Source organism: Gasterosteus aculeatus, chromosome X, assembly GCF_964276395.1.
Source record: "Gasterosteus aculeatus chromosome X, fGasAcu3.hap1.1, whole genome shotgun sequence".
Taxonomy (NCBI): domain Eukaryota; kingdom Metazoa; phylum Chordata; class Actinopteri; order Perciformes; family Gasterosteidae; genus Gasterosteus; species Gasterosteus aculeatus.
In genome coordinates, this window is record NC_135698.1 from 2,037,176 (window position 1) to 2,059,388 (window position 22,213).

Consider the following 22,213-nt stretch of genomic DNA (forward strand, 5'->3'; position numbering starts at 1 on the left):
TTTGTCATCGTGACTAAACGACGGATAGAATCGATGTGAACCAAAAAGAAAACCATTGGAATGTGGATTTAGGAATTATTCTGAAATTCTAGGTGGAATTCTAGTTGCTTCCCTTTATACATGCAAATGTTAAGTGAAGCAACATCTGAAGGTCAGCACGATAACGTGACATGAACACAGGCAAACAGCATAAATGATATTTACTGAGGCAAAGATCCTCTTCTGAGTGGAAAACATTTCCCCTCAATATGTTGTGTGATTGTGTTTGCGTTCAGCTTTTTAGAGCTTACTCTCTAGGTTGAGACTTTCTCGGCTGGCCGTGGTTGCACATAGTAACTGGATGATTGGCTCAGATTATAAACACAAATGAGTGTGTATTTAAAATAGATATAAGTAAAGTCAAATTCAGAAGCAGAACCATTTAGTGCCAAGTATGTTGCACATGTGTGTTAATGTGTTTGGTTTTCATGGATAGACAATATGGTTTAAAGTAAACAGTACATTTTCTAGGAATATAATAATTTTTAGAAAAAACTGAAATACTTCATTTAGTATGATATGTACATTTTGATTTAGATAAGCCTTACGACAGTCAAATGTTTTACAACCACGATTAGGGCTGCCACGATATCAAATTTGCGTTGCGTTATTTGCGATAAACGATATTATTGCCATTTTCCGACCATTTTATGCCACTGATATCATAATGACAATATAATAGCACAGTAATACAAGTACATTACATTTACATTACAGGTAATTTAGCTGACCACGACGACCCGAGAACGTTTTATTTGTCAGGATATTTGGACATTGGAATCCAAAAAATATATCCCTCCAAAGGTTCGAGAAAATTGTGTCCAGAGGAAAAGCGCGCCGCAGCAGCCGGGAGGTTTAGCCGTCACTCAGCCGTCACTGCGTGGTCTCGACCGACTTCCCTCACAATTTTGTGTTTTTGGATGATTTGGATAGCAGGTTATGCTATGTTATACAGTACTTAGAAGCTGACACCATCAAGCTCTACCTTGATCCACCGAGGTTCTTAAATTACAACTTTCAGTAATTCACAGATTCTAGGCTAATTATGCTTACCATATTTTTCCCACTGAACAGCCCTTATAAAGCTTTTAACGACACTATCCTAATGTAATTCTTTTACTTTGGAATAGTCGTCTTAAGAGGTTATTTGCACAGAAACACACATCTTAAGTGAAAACAACCACAATTAAAAAAGTCTATAGATTTAATTATGTAACTGTCTGCAAACACAATCACATGTTTGTCTAAGAAATATTGTACAAATATTGATTATAAAAGCTTCAGAATTAGGGGCATAGAGATTGTGTAGTTGTACCATTTGTCAGGCTGCAGACAGGCCAATTACCTACACACAGAACCCCTCCGCGCACACACACACACACACACACACACACACACACACACACACACACACACACACCTTCACATGGCACCTGACCCACTTCTCCCCTGGCTGCTATTTTCAGATGCTCCATGGGGACGAGCAGGGGGGGAGATGGAGGTGCAGAACGAAGGTGAGAAATGCCAGGCATTTAAGGGAGAACAGAGGGTTATGATACGAGGCCCAGCAGGACTATAGCTGTGCAGTCAGGGAGGTGTGTGTGTCTGTGTGTGTGCGCATTTGCCTTTTAACGCAGCCTGGCACTACAAATCCTGGAGGACTCTTCATATTGAAGGAGTGTTTAAGGTCAGATAGAGACAAAAATAATTCAAAGGACTGGATCATAAATGAATTAGAGCGATGCCTAAGTGAACGTGTGGATGCGTGTGTGTGTGTGTGTGTTTGAGCGAATTACAACGCACAACGCGGTGGATTGGGTTTCTGTAGAATTGGCGGTGTGCACTTGAACGATCGGCAAGCTCTATTAAGTTGACTCCGTCTGTCCTTTTCTTACCTCCTCATCATCATCATAATCAACACACATTGTTTTGTTTGATCATATTTAGCAATTTAAGTTTCTAGCTGGTGATGTTGAGAGACCACACGGGAGACCTTTTATCCAACTGTAGGCCTGTCGCAACATTGCGGTAAAATGACGTATCGCACGCTCTCTGAATTTTAGTGCTGTGATATTCACAGCTCCGTGTCCCTTTCACTTATTATTGGGGTTTTATTTATATAGGATATATTTTTTCACATTCTGATTCTAATGTCTAACTATTCTGACAAATAATACGTTCTTTGTTCTTTGAAATAGCGTACTTTTATTACTATTATTATTATAGCGTCATTATGTTATCAATGGCGTAAAATGGTCTTAAAATCGCAATAATATCGAATATCGCAATAAATGCTGGTGCAATAATCGCACAACAAAAATTTGATATCGTGACAGCCCCATAAGTCACTTATTGTTGATTCAGAAGCATCAACAAAAACAGTATTGTTGCGAGTGGTTTGGATCGTTTAATTTGAAATGATGGATGTTTCCTTTGCTCTAAATTTCTGGTTAGATGCTCAAGATTCGGGAGAAGAACTGCACACACACCTGAGAGCACACAGGCAACGCACATACGCATGCACACACACACACACACACACACACACACACACACACACACACGCCTTCCGTGACTATGCAATAACAGCAGGGAGAGGCTGAATAGACAGAGCTGTCACACACTGAGCTGAATGCTATAAAACAATCCCATGGAGATTTATTCACGTCAATCACTGCACAGACACACACACACACACACACACACTTGCCAGGCGAGGTCACTCAGCTCAATCTCTGACGGATGCATCAACCCCTGGCAGCTTGGGCCCGGCCTGAGACCAGCAGCTCCCCAACATGCACCCATGAAGAGCTACGGAAAGAACGCGCAGCTTTACGTGTAAGATGTTTGCTCAGACCGGCACTTTTTGTGCGTGCGTGCGTTGTAGACGATGAAGAACCCTTGTATTTGTTTTAATCTGCAGGACACACAGGGGTCTGGAATATTACGATTATATCATTTTGTGAATCAGATTGTGGTCCACCACTATCCAATGAGTTGGCTTCCCTCACATAATGGAAGCCAACTCAGGGGTCACTTTCGCTGTTATTAGCTGTTTCTGTAGTTAACATCGCATTTCATTGTATTGTTCTATAAATTGTTCATGTCTGTAACTAGTCACATGTACAAAAGCTGCATAAATATGCCAATTTTTAATAAAACGTTGCATGCACAAAACGTTTTTGCGCTTTCTTATGAGGATTTTTATTGAAATCGGTTAGAAATTGAGTAGAAACGCCTTCGCCGGGTAAATTCAGAAGACAATAATCGCTGCAGTGCTGACAAAACACTTCTGTCTGCTGCATAAAATGGCTGTTAATCACAAATGCCACAGGTGCCTCTCCCCTTCTTTGCCCTTGTGTGTGTGTGTGTGTGTGTGTGTGTGTGTGTGTGTGTGTTTATGAACGACGGAGGATGAGGTAGGACAAAGAATCATCATCACACGGGAGACCAAATAGTCTCTTTAAAATTCACGACCAAAGCCGGTAGTGATGCCAAAAAGTGTGTGTGTGTGCTGATTCACCATTAAATATGTTAGGACGTGCGTTTACGAGGATAAAGTTATTCACGACACAGACTAATAAGAACCTCACAGCAATTCTAACTTCTCTCTGCGGTCAAATCCTCTCATATACACACACACACACACACACACACACACACACACACACACAGGTCTGGCAGGAAAAGTTAGAATGAAAAAAGCGCTGATACAATCAATGAAAATATTCGTAGAACATTTGGCGAGGGTTTTATTGAAGGGTGAATTATAGGGCTGCAACTAACGATTATTTTGACAATCGATTAATCCGTCGATTATTTTTGCGATTAATCGGATAAAAAAAAGAAACAGCATTAAGAAAAGCAACATAATGAACATTGAACATAATGATAAGATAATAACTTAATAAAATAAAGATTACAAATCAGAAAATTTGATTGAAATTTGGATTTGATTGAACGTCAGAACTTGTTCTCACACACTCAGACACACACACACACACACAGACACACACACCCATGTTCACTTGCTTATTCATTATATTATTGCCATCATTCTAGTGCAAGTTAAGTACATTTAAACACAGATTAAGATGACAACGTGTGAAATGACTTTAAAATGACATTATGACACACACACGTATAGTTGTCAACAATGACTGATGTGGGACAAAGCACAGATTGTGTACATGACAACAAATAAAAAAATGAATGGTCCAAAAAAGGCGAGAGAATAGAAAATGGGTCTTTAGTCTTGCTAACTGCTTCGCTGCTGTTATTAGCGAGCTGACGCTAGCTCGTTCAGCTGAATGACGAGTAAACAGCTCGATACGTTCCTCACTGGTTTTGCACGTTCTGCCATTGACACACTTTATTAGTTTATTTAGTGTGAAAAGCTCGCACACCTTGGACGACTTCCTGCGCCACGTGACGCACAACCGCTGCCGCTGCTCTTTCCTCCACGTCCGCGCTTCTCTGCGACGCATTGGGTGGCGTAATGATCACGCGGTTCAACCAATCAATAATGAAATTTGTTGTCAACACTTTGAATAATCGATTCTTGTTGACTTGAATAATTGATTTATTGTTGCAGCCCTAGTGAATTATTCAACATAGTTGGTAAGAATACGTGTATGTGTCTATGTACAACAGCAACAGTTGCACAAAGACAAAGCATATCACACTAAATCAACATTCTAAATCAAACATTTAGCAAAAAAAGCTAGCAGTGCTTTTTAAATTTTGACTATGAGCGGACAGTATAAAGAAAAGCCACAGCTGGCTGGAAAACGTTGACAACATGCTTTTACCGGATTTTGCTTGACAAGTTACGTCTTACGTTACAGTACAACCTCAGTCAAGTAAGTAAAGGGCCAGCCAGCACATTTAAGATGCTACTCTACTACTATTAAAACAAGCTCACTGAAGTATGTAACAGATCTTTACGTCTTTTGTCAAGTGGGAAATCCATTGCAAGGCAGCCAGACAACACTTGTGAAATGCCAGATATCCAGAAAGTTTCTTAAACAGGAACCGATATGACAAATATACTACCTGATTATAACCTTACAGGGTCGATCAAATTTGGGTTATGCTTGGTGTCCTAATGTTTTCTGTTAAAATGTAAGCGTGCTAAGCAGATAGCTGTCAGTCTGCATATTGTCGTAATGCTTTCTTATACACGGGGTTCCCGTAGTGTGTGTGGCTGTCTAGGGTTACATCAGGTCTGTGGTACTGTATGAAACTCCAGCTAAGATGTGTCCCTTTACATTTGGCAGTGAGGTTTGATGAATTATAGGTTCGTTTGCTACATTAAAATTGAGCCATATCCTGCTCATTTTGAGAACCACATTCATATTTTTTTACACGATTTAATGTTAAAAAAGCATGTAATTTTTCTCTTAATGTCTAGGGCCGCACAATCAATCCAATTTTAATTGTGATCACGATTCTGGCTGCCCCGATTAAATGAGCATGATCGTCAGCGATATTGACGTTTGAAATGCATGCTCTGATACATATCAAATCAAGCGCTTCCTCAACTAACAGTCAGCCAACCACAAGGTCATGAGCGCATCCTGCAGCCTCAAAGTAACTACTTCCTGCAGTGGACTGCCCCCCTAAGACAATTTAGCTCTTATCCCAACACAAACACCAAATGACTTTACAACCCAGTGCTTTAGCAGGCCTTTGATCATTAAACCCATCAGTCAGATCAACAGGCCTCTTCTCCCACCTTTCTGCCTCTTTATCAACACGCCCCTTCAATAAAACATCAGTGCTTCATCGATACAGCATTTGCAGTCTTTCGTTCTGACCAGCAGGTTTGATCGCTGTCCACCACGGCAAACGCTTAATCGCATTGGCTGTTTGAACAGAGAGGAGAAGAACTCGATAACAATCCAATACGGCCTCATGAGCGACCCACGAATCTCCCAGCAGCCCGAGCAACACTCAATTCACAAATCAATTGTTCATTTCGACAAATACTCTAAAGCGGACGAGTTGAATCAGTTCATTGCTGGTCCTGAATCAGATTCTCAGACCACATAGGCCGCCGAGGTTGGACTGCAATTTAATAAAACTGAAATTATGAATTTAATAACCAGGAGGCACGTGCACCTTTCTGAAATTGATTATTAAATGACATTGTACACACGTTTTACACTGCAAGTATTTAAATTGCCAAGTATTTAGATTTGTCAATCGAACAATTTAGTAGGGCTGCAACTAACGATTATTTTGATAATCGATTAATTGGTCGATTATTTCTTCGATTAATCGATGAATCGGATAAAAAAAACAGCATTAAAAAGCTTTAATTTCCAACCCTTTATTCTAAAACAGAAAAGCAAATTCACATTGCAAAAATACTTCAGAAAGTACAGGTTGCTCCTTTAACATAATTTATAAAAACAATAAGGAAAAATACAAATCAGAAAATGTAACAGGATTTGTATTAAACAAACTTGTTTGAACTTGTTCTCCATAGCCTACTACACTCAAACTCTCACTCACAAACGCACCCCCATGTTTACTTGAAGCTTATTCATTAAATTATTACCATCATTGTAGTGCCTTAGCAAATTAAGTTTCTAGTTGGTGATGTTGAGAGACCATACGGGAGAACTTTTGGCCAACTGTAGGCCTGTCGCAATATGCGGTAAAATGACGTATTGCACACTCTCTGAATTTTGGTGCTATTCTTTTTACATCTAAACGTCACCAACATTTAAGTTGATTGCGCTGCCTCGTACTTTAATTACTATGCTACTATATTGTCATTATGTTATCAGTGGCATAAAATGGTCTGAAAATTGCAATAATATCAAATATCGCAATAAATGTTTGTGCAATAATTGCACAACAAAAATTTGACATAATAACAGCCGTAGTTCAATCCTCTGAAACAGACACATGCATCAGTCTTGGATCATGTTGGGTGAACTGAAGATGCTGCATGTGATCTGCAGTCTGACAGTTCACTCACCTAACTGGGGTTACAAGTAATTCCATTACTTCCTCTGTCTCCACCTCTTTGACTCACCGGGTGGATGCCTGCATGTTTTTGTTTCCATAAGTCAATGTTCAGCTGCCGCACGCCGGTACTTTTTAGTGTACTGCAAATAGAAATCGTGATACGATACAAAGGCACCATGTTTCTACAGGACAGTAATCTAATGACACGACTCACTCTTAAGGTTCTGTCAACCGGAGCAAAATCAAGGTCACATTCAATTCGCATAATTCTTTTAGCTACATGATATGTTTTTATTTCAAGCCACATCTGACAGTTACGGTTGTCCTAAATATTTGAACCATAGAGGGTTTTACAGCTTGTAAGTATCGCTTCCGGTTCCTCAACACACCTAGTATCATTTTCTGGAGGAACATGGAGGTTCTATTCAGATAATTCAGGGGCTAATGATAACCGACCCACGAAGAGCTACTTAAAATAATTTCAAATTCCGACCCTTTTATTTTTTATTTAAACCTCTCAGTGCTTAACTTTTACAACTGGCATTTTACCCCGTAGACGAGGACACTTTTTTGTAAGTCAAACCTCCGTCCATCTCTTTTTTCATCTCTTTACTCCAATACAATAGAAGTCAAAGGAATTACGTAAATAGAAGACAACAGATATCTGAATCGGCTTGCCTGGTACCCTAAGTAGATCCATACGTCCCTGTAAACAGACCACTAGACAGATCCAGACTCCACTACTTTGGCCAACCTGTATATGCTGTAGGTCCCCCTTGTAATTAGTCAGCCGTGGGAAGAGCGCGACGAATTCTCCCAGTCCTCTCGGGTATAGCGATTGAGCGATTGAGGGTCGCTGGCCGGAAATAACTCCTCGCTCCCACTCGGTCTGCGCCCGCATCATCGCGTGGAGGATTTGGAGGGATGGAAAACAGGCACTTTCCCCCCACGGATTCTTTGTTGACACGGTTACGTAGACGCACACGCACTTTACATGGGGGTCGGCGAACTGCTTATTTTCGCGGAGAAATAAATCCCCCCTCCCACACAAACATGCCGCTGATACATGGCATACGGGGGGGGGGGGGCCACACGGGGTCACACAAGGCCGGGCAGTCAGTGCGGCCGGCGTTCGTACAGTCGGCTGCATGTTGCGGCTGGATTTCACGGCCGAACACAGGGATCGGGGGAAACATCTGTGCCGCTGAACTGGATGCGAGATTTTGAGAATATAGGTCAGCACTGCAATTTATTCCTCCGTCTCTCTCCGCCACACACACACTAACACACACGTACACGCATTCACACACTCCCCCCATCTTCCCTCCTTGTTAGCTCAGCGCGGTGCATACACAAAGCAGGCGTATACTCATTCTGCACACATACGAGGGCAGAATGATGTGACGGAGACACTGCGAGCAGAAAATTGTTGTTGCTGTGACAACTACGTAGCCGGCCGACGCTGCTGTTGTTCCAGACGCGCACATGCCCCGCTTGCACGCTGTGACACAACTAAAGACGAAATTGCCCCTCAGCCTTAGTATTTCCTTCCTGGATGACTTTTGCATACAAATGCCTGTATGTGAAGGTCAAAATCGGCAGAACATGAGGTCAGCAAAAACTGAAACTGAGTTGGAAAAAGAGGAAAAGACGGACACTATGGACCTCATTTAAAATGGTCTCTGAAAGCCACGTTGTAAAAGGTATAAGGGGTATCAAAGGTTGCATCAGGCGTGTCAACACCGTAATAGGCACTGCGATTGCGGTGTGCCGGCCAATTACGAGGGGGGTTCCGGCGGTCGCCGGGGCAGACGGTGGGCAAGGCAACTGTTGCCATGGTCACCGCCAAGATGTCGTCACGGCAGAGCAAAAAAGTCTCTCTAAAGATGAACGCAGCAGCGACAGTTTAGTATTGAACCAGAATGTGCTTAGGACAGACTATAATGCATCGAACAGGGAGGAACAGAAGAACACCCATCACGCAACGTCAGATGGTTCCGTTTGGTGCTGCTTGTTTTGCCTCTTCTACATAAGCAATTAGTAATTCCCTACAACCAAACGCCTGCTGCAAAGGATAATTCCCACAGAGAACTGTTGTTATCGTGATGAGTTAATTACAGTAATTGTGATAATTATTCAATCATTGAAATACATTTTGAAACAAATTGCCCACAAAACCAAACCAAACAAAATGCAGTTTTTTTTTGTTTTTGACAAATCATATAATGTGATGTCTTTTGGTTTGGCTGGACGAAATTAGCATTCAGAAGGTGTCAACTTTTATTATTGGTAAATTGATAAATGCGTATTTATTGATAGCTCCAAGCTACACACATTCCATATATTGCATTCGCCCTGAGCAATACAGTAGCTCGTCTTTTGTATTCTTCTGTAGGTCATGTTCGCTCCGGTATTTAGCCAAAGCATGACTGTGCTGCCTACGTCAGCTACCAGCTAACGTCGGTTAGCGTTAGCTGGTAGCTGACTTAGCATGACTGTGCTGCCTACGTCAGCAACCAGCTAACGTCGGTTAGCGTTAGCTGGTAGCTGACTTAGCATGACTGTGCTGCCTACGTCAGCTACCAGCTAACGTCGGTTAGCGTTAGCTGGTAGCTGACTTAGCATGACTGTGCTGACTTCACATCCTGCAGATTTCAACACAAAATTGTTGGTCACAATATTGCAAACAGGGACATTTGTTATCTGCGTTGAATAGCACGTAGCTGTGCTGTTTGCAGTATTGTGGAAAGATGATTTACGTAACTTTTTAGATATTTTAAAGTAACGTTTTCACTCACATCCCTACAAGCCAGCCTTTACTCCCCTTTTACGTCAAATAGCTGTGTTGTTATATCAAATTTTTGTTCATATACATTTATTGCAATATGCGATACTATTTTCAGACCATTTTATACCACTGATAACATACTGACGATATAATAGCATAGTAATACAAGTACGCTCTTTCAAAGAACAGAGAACATCAGAGGGAAGTGACTAAAATATCGACTAACTTCGTGACGTTCATTATTATGTAAAATGACAACACAATCATACTCATTTTCATATACTGTGCGATAAGTCAATATATTGCGTATCACGACGAGCGATAGTTGTTAGCGCTCTGTATCCTGCGTATTATGTAGGAATTAGTGAGCTTCGGAAGTTCCCCTGATCTCAGGCTGAGCAAATTATCTGCAGGTTTCACGTACATCTTTAGCATGCACACATGAGTGGTATTTGTCTGACAATTAGTTAGAATATTTGTTAAATGTTGCTAAAACAATCCAAGGTGCTCACCTTGGATTCCAGGTAATTGCCATTTTGTCTTCTTCTACTTTTCTTGATGACTTGGTGAATTAATAGCTAATATAATCAAAGACAAATTGTGACTGAAAATAATTAGTTAGTTGGAGAATTGCTGGTGTAACAGCTCACCTTTACTCAACGACTGATCGGTGTTCCGACCGAGTCACGTTCACCGTTTTGTTTACTGATTTCCGTCAAGCCCACTGTGCTCTCAAGAGATGGTCTTTGAGGGGTTAATGGAGCATCCAGGGACCATCTCAAGAGCAGAAAAACACCAGGTGACGCTGGATCGTGCAGCACCAAAGCACAGGCCATACTGTCTCTAAGCTGTGGCTCCTGTCCTTCCTTCTTCTCGGTATAATTAAGCATTTCTCTGCCTCACCTCCATCTATAATGTCACAATACTTTTCAGCGAGACACAAAAAAACAATAGACATCCCCGCCTCCATCTTCTCCTCCATTTCCATCTGTCTAATTTTCTCTTCATCTTTTCCTGTTCCCATGGAAACTGCTGGTCTTTCTGGTAAGGTAAGGAGAGTTAGTCAGAAGCGGTTGCGTTAGATGCAAGTTGTGATGTAATCAAGGCAACGGTTTCCAGGGCTGCCGTGTATGGTCACGTCAGTGGTAGGCTGCCGACACTCACAATTTCCTCCTGTCTGACTGGCACAGAGAGACTCTGCGAGGTGGAGGGTGTCTGTGTTCGAGGGGGAAAGGATACGACAAATACTGCTGTCTCATCCTCTTATTGTCTACGGTGACTGCCTGTGTATGTACCGCTTTATACGAGGAGCTCTGAACGCAGCTCCTTCTGCTATGTGAGCGAAATGGGGTGACAAAAGGAACGTGGTACAGTTAAAGGTGGAGCAAGGATATGACAGATCCATGTAACACAACGGCACTAAAAGACAAATATCCCAAATAATGAAAACACTGAGCAAAACTCTCTATAGACTCTTAAAGGATCATTTTGGTTTCTTGGTTTAACATCAAGACGAAGAAGACATTTAGTCATGGTAGCAGTTCTTTGAAGCTTTCAGGCTGTAGCTTCTTTCTTAAAACCCCCCAAACTTTGTATAGAAGTCTATGATCAAAATGAGTCTACTTCTCTCATGATATATTCCCTCAGTATGCCGTTTTCAAATCTTATTTAATACAGCATGATATTCATTTAGAATCAAATAGACCATAAAGCAGGGAATGCCTTAGGGCGGGGCCACTGTGATTGACAGGTTGCTATAAAAGCAGTGTCTGTATTTTCGTTTAATTTAAAACTTAAAGCCACGGTGTGTTTTCAGTGCTTGGAGTTAATTGTAACATTTTGGTCGCCAAGAACTGTCCTGTTTGGCGTTATGTCGTCTCACTTGGGTTAGGTTGCCAAAAACCAACATGTCGACGGCCGAATCAGGAATGCAGGGCTTCAGAACATCAGCCCACAAACAAGCGAGTACAAGCACGACCTGACTTGAGGTAATGACATCATTGAGTCAGGTGGGCAGGATGTCTTACCCCAAAACATTTTAAGAGTCACTTACTGCAAACTGGGGGATATTTTAGGCATCAAATTATGTTGGAAGTAAACCCAACCCCGCCTTGTTAAACAGGCTTTTGGTTCTAATCACTAAAATTCTAATCAACTAGGACTGCAGCACTGTACATAGACGACACAACGGTGATCGGCCTCATCAGCAACAACGATGAGTCGGCCTGCAGGAACGAGGTCCACCACTTGGCTGTGTGGCGCCAACAACAACCTGGCACTGAACACCAAGAAGACCAAGGAGATCATTGTGGACTTCAGGAAAACCAGAGGTGGCGCACACACCCCCCATATCTGCATCAACGGGACGGGGGTGGAGCGCATTGCTAGTTCCTGGGTGTCCACGTCTCCGAGGACCTCTCTTGGACCCTCAACACCTCAACCCTGGTCAAGAAGGCTCAGCAGCGCCTCTTCTTCCTGAGGAGACCGAAGAAGGCTCATCTCCGCCCCCTTTACACCACCCCCACTGACACGCGACCTTCCAGCAACTGAACATTCTGCACTTCAGTTATGCCATATTTGCACTACCTTGTGTCATTCATATTTACAACCCTGCTGCCTATATATGTATTGCTGCGTGTATATTTCACGCTACATTTATTTATGTACACTCTTCACTAAAGCTGCATTTTGTTGTCTCGGTACCTGTCCTCTGTGCGATGACAATAAAGTTGGGTCTGATCTAATCTAATTGTCCTTTAAGTCTATATTTAGAATTAGGCACAATAGAAAGGCAGTAAAGCCCTCAATGATGCAGTCCGGCTTTGATCCATTAAAACTGCTAAATTTTAGATGAGGTTTGGAACCAAACAAAGCAAGACAACAGATCAACTTCAGGGGGTGCTTTACTACTTTGAATTCAGCCTGGTCAGCCGACGTCATGTTTACTGTCCCTTTACAGGTGTGCAGGTCAGTGACATTCAAGGAATTGGTTGCTGTAGCAGTGTGACTATTAACACTGAATAATTAGTACTAACGTCTCGGCCTGCCTGAGCACTCGGTCATTTCAATCCAAACCAGTAAGGGATATCAGCATGTTTACCATCTATTATTATTGTTGAGAAGACGGCAGTCACATAAATATAGAATGCACATCTCATGCTAACGTCTACATGAGATGAAGCCTCATTGACATTTTGATTCTAATTATGATTCTGAACATATATCCCAATATCGGGAACATATATTAACTTAAAAAACTAAAGCATGACCCAGCTAGTGCTGGTCCGACCAAAAGACCCGTCGTCCCGACTCCATCCCCTAAAAAGCGCCACGTGTTTGAGGACCACAGCACATGCATGTCATGGGAGTGCTTTGCACACAGCACGGCTGTCGGGACATCACTGAGGTCAAACTGGCAAACGTCAAGCAGGTACCATCACTATTAGTAGTTCTAGGAGACGATACAGGGACAAAATGGAGTCTAACTACCAAAGTGAAAGGTGTTTTTGTGGCCGCGTGGACGTGTTCACCACATCCACACGTTTAATCGTGTAGCTAATCGACACTATTGAAATGGATTCAGGCTGGTTTGTTCTGTCTCTGTCTGATGCACAGAAACTCTACGGAGGCCGGGGGGCTCGGGGAGGACAACATGAGCTTGTCTGTGTGAAAAGCTTTGACCTGCAGTTGTGAAATGACAACAGCTGCAGCACAAATCCATAGGAGAGTGAATTGGACGCAAGTTCTTCGTCTGCTCCTGCATGTGATCCGTGTCCTCTGCTTCTTCTTCTCGGCGCTTCTCTGCACACCTCCGACTGTTACTCCTCTGACGTTCTTTCTTTCTTATTTAAATCTCAGTATTCTCCCCCTTTTGTCCTCTCCTTTGTTCCCTCGCGCATTTTACGTTAATTCCCCCTTCGACTTTGTGTCCCTCCTCCCTTACTCCCCTCTGTTCTTTCCTCCTCCTCCTCACTTCTGCACCAGAGTAGACGGGCGGGGTGATTCATCTCCCTGTCTGCCCCCGGACTGTTGTGATCCTTCTTCTACTGCACAGTCAAAGCCGACTCCCCCCCCCAACCCACCACCTTTCCTTTTTCTGCAGACGTGCGTCCGTCCTCTGCAGCTATTGACACTTAACACAGACAAGCCCGGCGAGTGGAAACAATAACTCCGGCCCCGTTCGTCCACTCCGTAATTATTCTCCTGCAGGCATTTGGTTGCGAGCTGTAAACGCGGCCGGTGTTTGCTGTTGGTTTGATCTGGGGCGAGTTCTCCGTGCAGCCGCATCGCTCCCCCGGGCAGCGGTGTGATTTAGAGCGGCTGCCTCTCGATGGATGTCGCCGTGTGCGGTCCGGCCGTCCCCTTCTGGAGGTAATTCATCATTATGAGACGGCCAATCCGGGTTTTAATCATATTCTCTGCTGCAATATTGCAGTGTTTGCTGACATATATCTTTTTTAACTAATTAAGAAATGCATCTACGTATTTGCTGCAGGGATCAAGGCCCCACTCGGACGTTTGATGTCCTGTGACCACGGTGTCCGTCCTCTATAAGACGATGTCATGGTAGAGCCAAACTCAGCAAATGAGAACAGACCTGATTGTGATTAAATACAATACCAGTTGCACGAATTTTCTCATTCAAGTCAAGGAGAACCTTTGACTGGTACTGTGGGTCCGTAGGGGTTAATGGTGCAAATCCCATTATTTAATTCATTTTCATCCAAACCACATTCAATTTAATAAAACCTTAAATACAGTTTCAAGGTATATCGCCTCAGGAACTCCTCCTTATCTTTGACCATAAAAATCTAATTAATACTAATAAAATAAAGAAGGAAAGCACTCTTTTCCCCACACAGAGGAGGTTGTTTTGTCTGTCGTAGTGTCTGCAAAGCTCCTCGTCAGGCTGCTTACAGCCCCAACAAGCGCCACTAATCAGAGGATGAGGGCAGAAAACCCAGGACACGAGATAAGAAAACACCAGCTGCTGCATCCTCAACGGTGGAAGCGCCTCAAATCTGGATTCTCCCCGGTCGCCGTCAGCCGAAGTCTATGAGAAAATGACTACTTCACACTCGAGTTAATGCTTCAGTAAAGAGCTTCAGGCCGTGGTGAAAAGGTTTGGTTCAACCGGGCAATGCGGGGATCCACAGTCACTGCCCTTGAAGTTTGACTGTGTTTGAGCACCAAGCCTCCCGATGTCAACTCATAATCACCTCCCGTGGTCCCGCCGGAGTCCCGCTCTCGTTCCTGCTGTCCACCGTCAGGAGCAGCTCGGTCTGGAGAAACGTTGGATTGGAGACGACTGCGAGCGAGACATTTTTAAAACCAACTTGTCGATCCAGCGCGTGGAAACATTTTGGCTTTTGCAAACACGGAGGTGTTCTAAATAAGTCGGTCGCTGTTTGTAGAATATGTATAAGCCAAATAAAAAACCACGGAAACACGACGAATCTTTCCGGCCGTCTACTAAGGCGCCGTGGGATTGAACAACGGCGACAGTCAGGACCTCCAGCAGCGTCACCGCTGCAGCAGCAGCAGGTAACTCAGCTCTGCAGACGCCTCAGGCCTCGCCAGCACCAAACTCATCACAGTAACAAGTTTATCTGTACCTGATCTGTATCTCTAAGACATGCGACCCGACAGTGTGGTTGAAAATCCAGGGTTCTGTGAATTGATCCAAACATTGTGTAATTATTGTGTAATGTTTACATTGAAAATGGCACTTGATTCAAATAAAAGGTGAATACATTTGCCATTAATTGTTGTTTGCTTGTTTATAATATCCATAATTAATTTAAACCTTACAAGAAACAACAGGGATGTCAGAAACTTTGCCTGCACTGTCCAGTAAAGTTACTGAATTGATTTCAAGTCACTGAATCAAATCGAATCGTTCTAAATTAACCCAGATCGTCCATGAATCAAATCGGCAACCGTGAATCGCGATTCGAATCGTTGTTAAAATGAATCGTTACACCTCTAATGTTCAGTCATTAATTTAGTAAATGATGGTCCCTTCTAGAGTAAAAATGTAGAATAAGCCAGGCTACGCTTTAGGGCGGACCTACATTCTGATTGACAGGTCGTAAAAACAAAGAAATCAAACCAAAATGACAAACTCGAGGCTTCAACCGTGGTCCACAAGCCAACAGGTGAGGTCCAGGTGCCTCCAGCCATTCCTTTTAATAAAGCGGCTTAATGGACGCGGCTTCCAGAAGCTTAATACTGCTTTTGGGGTGAGGCAACAATTAAGATAAACCTTTTTCCGTGTGTCAACATGTTTTATTAAATCAGGAATCCTCTTATTTGGATCACCAGAGCCAGAGAGGGGACTCTGTCAACAGTGGAAGCAGGGTGTTGATAAGTGAGGGGGACATATCAGCCCCCGTGACATCACTACCTCGGTCCGCTTACTGCGCTGGCACTCAATGTGGTTTTTGGAGGTAAACAACGAGCAACGGAATCCTCCAATATGGATCTAGTTCCTCGGGCTACTTATGCAGCAACCACACTGGAACATCTCGTCTGCCGAGGCGTCTCTCTCAAAAGGTGACCCTGGTCCTCAGTCCATGGAGGGGATGGAGAGTAGGGCTGCAACTAACGATTCTTTTGCTAATCGATTAATCGGTCGATTAATTCTTCGATTAATCGATTAATCGGATTTTTTTTTAAACGGCATTAAAAAGCTTTAATTTCCAACCCTTCATTCTAAAACAGAACCTCAAATTTGTCAGAACTAGTTCTCTATACTACACTCACAAACACATGTTCACATGAAGCATATTCATTAAATTATTACCATCATTGTAGTGCAAGTTAAGGAAATGCATACAGCTAAAAAACAACCAAGTGCTATGAGATTAATTTAAAATGGCATTTGTAAATAAATGCGTTAGAGGCTTCTTAGTTGATTTAATGGATCACCATGTGTCTCCCTTTACAGGCATCAACTACCGTATAACTCACAATATATGCACAAGCGCACTTGACTACCGTATATGACAGCATTAAAAAGTACAACACACACAAATATATTTGTCAGCAATAACCGATATGGGACAAAGCACAAAATATCAGACAACACATTGAAAAGTGAATGGTCCAAAAGAGGCGAGTAAATAAAAACGTGTCTTGCTAACTGCTTTACTGCTGTTATTAGCGAGCTAACGCTAGCTTGATCAGCTGGATGACGAGTAAACAGGAGGCTTGTTACGTCCCTCACGTCAAAACGGGACAACGTGGACCGGGACCCCCCACGCTCGCACACCTTAGACGACCAGTCGAACAGACGTCTCTCCCTGCGTCACGTGACTCACAACAACTGCCGGCTGCTCTTTCCTCTACGGCGGCTCGGCGCCTTTGTTTTTATTTTTGCTCCGCGCGCATCTCCGCAACTCATTGAGCGACGTGACAATCGCGCGACACAACGAATCGCTAATGAAATTTGTTGCCAACGCTTTTAATAATCGATTTTAATCGATTTTATCGATTCGTTGTTGCAGCCCTAATGGAGAACATTGCTGTTTCCCAGAATGAGACAAAAGCCAAAACGTACATGCTGGTGCCTTCAGCAAAAGATCAAACAGGAAGCAATAAAAATAAAGGAAGAAAGAAAAAAAATCCTTATTTTCATCAGAAGACTATTGCCATCATCACTCTTTAGCCTACACTGTGCTATGTGCTAATAGCCACTAGCGCTATCCACAGTAAGGACACCGACTTTTAGGAAATGAACGGCGGTAAAGTGAACTTTGAGAAACAGTGAACCAGCGATTCAAAGCTTATTTTCATCATTAATTAACTCCAAATGATTATGGCTGGTGTAAAATAAAATAGCAAAAAATATATATATTATGAATCTAAATCCGTTTCAATATAACTTTTAGTGAAACACTTGAAACTCTGCGTCCAGCGTCATCATTTGATAACGCACTCGCTCGCTGTCAGACAGAGCCTCATATTCTCAGAGTCAAACTGGGTCAAATATTTCTTTCCCAGTGATCCGACATGTTTAATAGATTAGTATTTGATGAACCAGTGTTATTGACTCTAGGTTGATGGGCCCATACAGTACCAGTGAGAAGTGTGGACACACTTTCTCCTTTAATTGAATCCGAAAATGTGTCCAAACCCTTTGTACTGGTTCTGTAGATCGGTGGTTCCCAGTACGGACCAGAACTTCTCCGCGGGCCACTTGCTACCTTCCAATTCCTCTGGTAAAGTCCCGTATCTCTACTGTCCACATTGCACTCAAGACCACATTCACGCCACCTGCCACTGCACGCCAGTTCGCCACGGGTCATTTTAGCTGACACTTTTATCCCAAGTGACTCATTTCTAACCCATGGCGCTGTGTTTACTGGGAGACCCTGCCACAATAAACCTGTGCTCCTCGCGGCCATAACTATCTAAAAATATTCTCATGAATTGGAAATTAAGGAATAAGACACATATTGCATGTTGCTTTGTATTGTCTGTGTATCGTTCCTTAAAATAACACAGTAAAATAGCAAATATTACACAGTTTACACCATTTTGGTGTAAACCATTCAATGGCAGCATCAGAACGGCCCCCATTCCCACCCTAAACTACTATGCATCCATCACGTCCCAGGCGTGCCCCGCGCCATCCGGACGTCCCGCCGGATCGCAACTGAGTTCTACATCCAGGCGCTAACGTTACACGCCACGGCGCGTGCGGGCGCGTGCGGCTTGGACGGGCTGACCACATAAAACGAGTTAAACGCAACGGTTAAGATGTTATGAAATGTGATGATTTAAGATGTGACGTGATATTAATGCACGCCCCTGTTATTGCTTCCTACCAAAGGCGTAATCATGGAATTCATTAAAACACACCAAGTGATATGGGATCGGTTCTGGCCGGTGAGGATTTCAGGTCGGGCCATCGGATCACGATGACCCGACCCGCCACACTGAGAGGGAAAGGATTATTAAGCAAAATATTACATTCCCTTTGTAGCTGCATTGCGTCTGTTAGCTATTAAATCCTGTTTGAGGCCCCTAATTCCTGGAGGAGTAGTGAGTGGTCTGGAGGTCCTGACCCAATAGTCTCTACAATGGACTTGAATGGAGCTGAATGGTGTTTTTCGTGGAGGAACTTTGACCCTTTCAGGTCGTATCTTCGCTTCATAAAAGTTGTTAAATATAAATAAACATGCTTTATTTACTGCTGTTGTGGCCTTTTGGAGTCAACCCACAAACCTCTTCTAACGGCATCAAAGGGTTGACATCATTATATTAGATGATGACATCACGGTCGCTATGGAGATGCAGAGATGTTGACGTCCAACTTGCTATTCTCCCTTCTGTGCGCCAGTCGTGTCTTTGGTAATGACGGCCTGGGGACCCGCCTGAGCCTGCTGTGCGTGTCTGTGTGTGTGTGTGTCTGTGAGAGAGAGACAACTGCCTGTGTGTGTTTGTGATGTGTGCACTTGGAAGGGAAAACCAGCTGTGGCCATGGATGTATTTGAAGGGGGGGGGGGTCCCTGGACACCTTCATACGTGTGCGTTTGTGTGTGAGCGTACGTGGAGGTGAAGGTGTGTAAACACACACACACACACACACCTCAACCATTTTCTCCATCCTCCCCCCCCACCTTGCCGTCTTCCTCCGTCTCTCCTCCCTCCCTCCTCCCTGATCACTGAGCTAATTGACTCAGCCAGATTTGGCAGCAGGCGTCTCGGCGTCATTTGGCACAACGAGGGTCCACCAAACCCAACAGCTCACACAAACAACACACACACACACACACACGTCGCACACATTTCTCTCAATTAATAGACCGACTCGTCAACACCTGTCCCTTGCGGTCCACCCGCCTGAGGTAGGGACATGTTGTTTGTTCCGCTCCACTGTGGGCGTCCCCGTCCCCACGCCGCCGGCAGGTAAACAAAGGTGCGCGGCGGTTTGCCGGTGGGGGGACGGGGGACACTGTTGCACGTTTCTTGCTTAGTATCAGGTCCTCTCTGATAATGGACCTGCCACTCAAATCCTGCCTACACGGCCGTCACTGTTTTGGCTTTTCGAGGACCCGTCTGAGGAAGAACACCTTCACCTTGTGAGGACATTGCGGATACGTGGGTGTAGATGAGGCTCAGATACAGGGGGGGGTAAAAGCATCTGTGTCCCCACAAGGATAAAAAGGTGTGTGTGTGTGTGCGTGCGTGCGTGCGCGTGCCCTTACCGCTGTGCGCGCTGAACCAGCGCGGCGCGATGTGCAGGGGCAAGGTGTCAGCCAGCGACCCCCGGGACCCCAGGTAGAGCACCCCGTCCGCGTGGTGGTGCCCCCCGCCGCCGGCGTCCTGGTAGCCGTTGCCGTGCGGGGCGGCGGCCGTGCCCCCTGACCTCCCTCCGGCGCGATCCGGGTCCGCCGCCCTCGCGGTGTAGAAGCCGAAGGGCACGGCGGGGCCGTGCTCGATGCCCATGCCGGCCACGGAGCTCACCGAGCGGCTGCGCAGGCCCATGGCGCCGCTGGGCCGGTAGTGGCCGAAGTGGGCCGAGGGCGGCACCGCGCTGTCGTCCGCGGAGACGCCGGGAAAAGCACCCCGGGGCCGCCCCGCCGTGCTCTGCTTTCCCCCCATCCGAAGCGGGAGGCCGAGCGGGCGCGAGCAGCAGGAGCGCGCCTGGACGGGCGGTCTCGCCCCCCCCCCCCTCCCTCCCTCCCTTCGCTCCTGTCTGTCTGTCTGTCTGTCTGTCCGCCCGTCTGCGTGTCCGCGCGTCTCAGCGGGCTCGTCAGCTCTGACTCTCCGCAGACGCGACAGCCCGCGTTGCGGCTGAGCGGAACATGAGCCCCCGCCTCCCCTCCCCTCCCCTCTCTCCCCCCTCTTCGCCTCACCCGCGGGGTAAACACCCTCCGCCGAGACCCCACGGGGGGTGGGGGGGGAGGGGTGGGGGGCGAACGTGTGGCGGCGCTGGGTGACACGCAGCTGCGGGCTACACCCCCGTCGCGGTCCCGGGCGACGGCTGGACCACCGTCGTCGTCGTCGTCGTCGTCATCGTTCGTTATCGTCGCCGCCGGCGGGACGCGGCGCGGCGGTCAACACGTTTTTTCCCGCCCGGCCGAGATCAAAGCGGCGCCGCAGTGCTCGCGCCTCATCGGACGTCGGACATCGTGGCAACTGTTGCTGCGGATGAAGATGAAAGGAAGAAAGAAAACGATGCCGCCGCCGCCGCCGCTGCTGCTGTCTGTCCGGTCCGGTCCGGTTTCGGTTTCGGTGCCGCCCCCCCCCCCCCCCTCCTCCCCTCCTCCCCCCTCCCGCGCAGGTATTGGGGTCACAGTGACGCCGCTGCTCTGCGCACCAGGACAATGGAGGCGCTCGGTGCGCAACCCGCGGACCGGAGACACGCAGCGCGCGTCGGTTCCCCGGTGGGAATCGGCGTTAACGTTGCCCTTTAACGCCTGCGGGTGAACCGGCGTTGGCTTTTCGTAGTTTGTACCATGAATTGGGATTTTCAAGCGTAACAGTCTTCATTTAGAAGTTATAGAAGTCTATTTAACACACCAGGTTGGTTTAATGCACGACAATCAAGGTATCAAAAACACATTACTACTTTGCAGTTAAATATATATTCCAACATCTCACGTGCAGCTTTGTAAATATAATATATTTACTATATTTATTTATATATTTAATATATATTTAAATATTTAATATTATAAATATTATTATATTATAAATGTGTGTTTGATACCAATGGGATGTTATGGATTTGACCCAGAACATTTGTCCAGCAGCCGCCACGGAGCACAGATGTATACGACATATGTTTGAATTATTAGGATTACTGTCTCAGATGTGTTGTGGGGGATTACTTACTCTAATCCCGTGCTTGTGTGTGTGTGTGATCATCACACTGTGTGCGACTCTTTGTTTCATCGAAATGGTCTTGACCTAAATTGTAAAGCATTGCAACAGTTGTTGATCCATCCGGCTTCACACTGAATCCTGTAACTCTCTATTCTTAAAGACGACGTATGAAAAACTTTTCACTGCATCCTTTGGTTGTAAAAAGGAACCAATTGCATGTGATTTTATGTCAGATTGATTCGACTTCTGTCTAAACATTGTAAACACACAGTTTCATGTCTTTTTCAACACAGCATGATGTTCATCTCATAGATGATGATCTATTTAAAGTAGTAGAAGGTAAATAAATAATCTTCTTGTCCTGCAGCGGGTGGACTCTCAGGATTACAGCAGCAAAGGTTAAAACGCAGACAGACACAGTGAAGAAACAATAGAGCGTAAAGCAGACTGTACATCAAGGCCGGCTCACCGTGATTGACAAGTCCAGAAATGGGAACTTCAAGTCATTGGTTGAAGAAAGCTGACAGCCAAATGGCCAAAATCAAAGCTGGAGCGGCGGTCCACTTA

At 44.8% G+C, this 22,213-nt stretch overlaps 1 protein-coding gene across 1 annotated transcript in view; it reads right to left on the reverse strand.

Annotated features, from left to right (window-relative positions):
• LOC144383687 (E3 ubiquitin-protein ligase znrf1) overlaps positions 1-21,066 on the reverse strand; it is a 35,327-nt gene extending 14,261 nt beyond the window's left edge. The window contains exon 1 of the mRNA XM_078082277.1: positions 20,023-21,066. Within this exon, the coding sequence (XP_077938403.1) occupies positions 20,023-20,419 (397 nt within the window). The 5' untranslated portion in view covers positions 20,420-21,066. The remainder of the gene's footprint in view (positions 1-20,022) is intronic.
• Between the last annotated feature and the right edge of the window lie 1,147 nt (positions 21,067-22,213).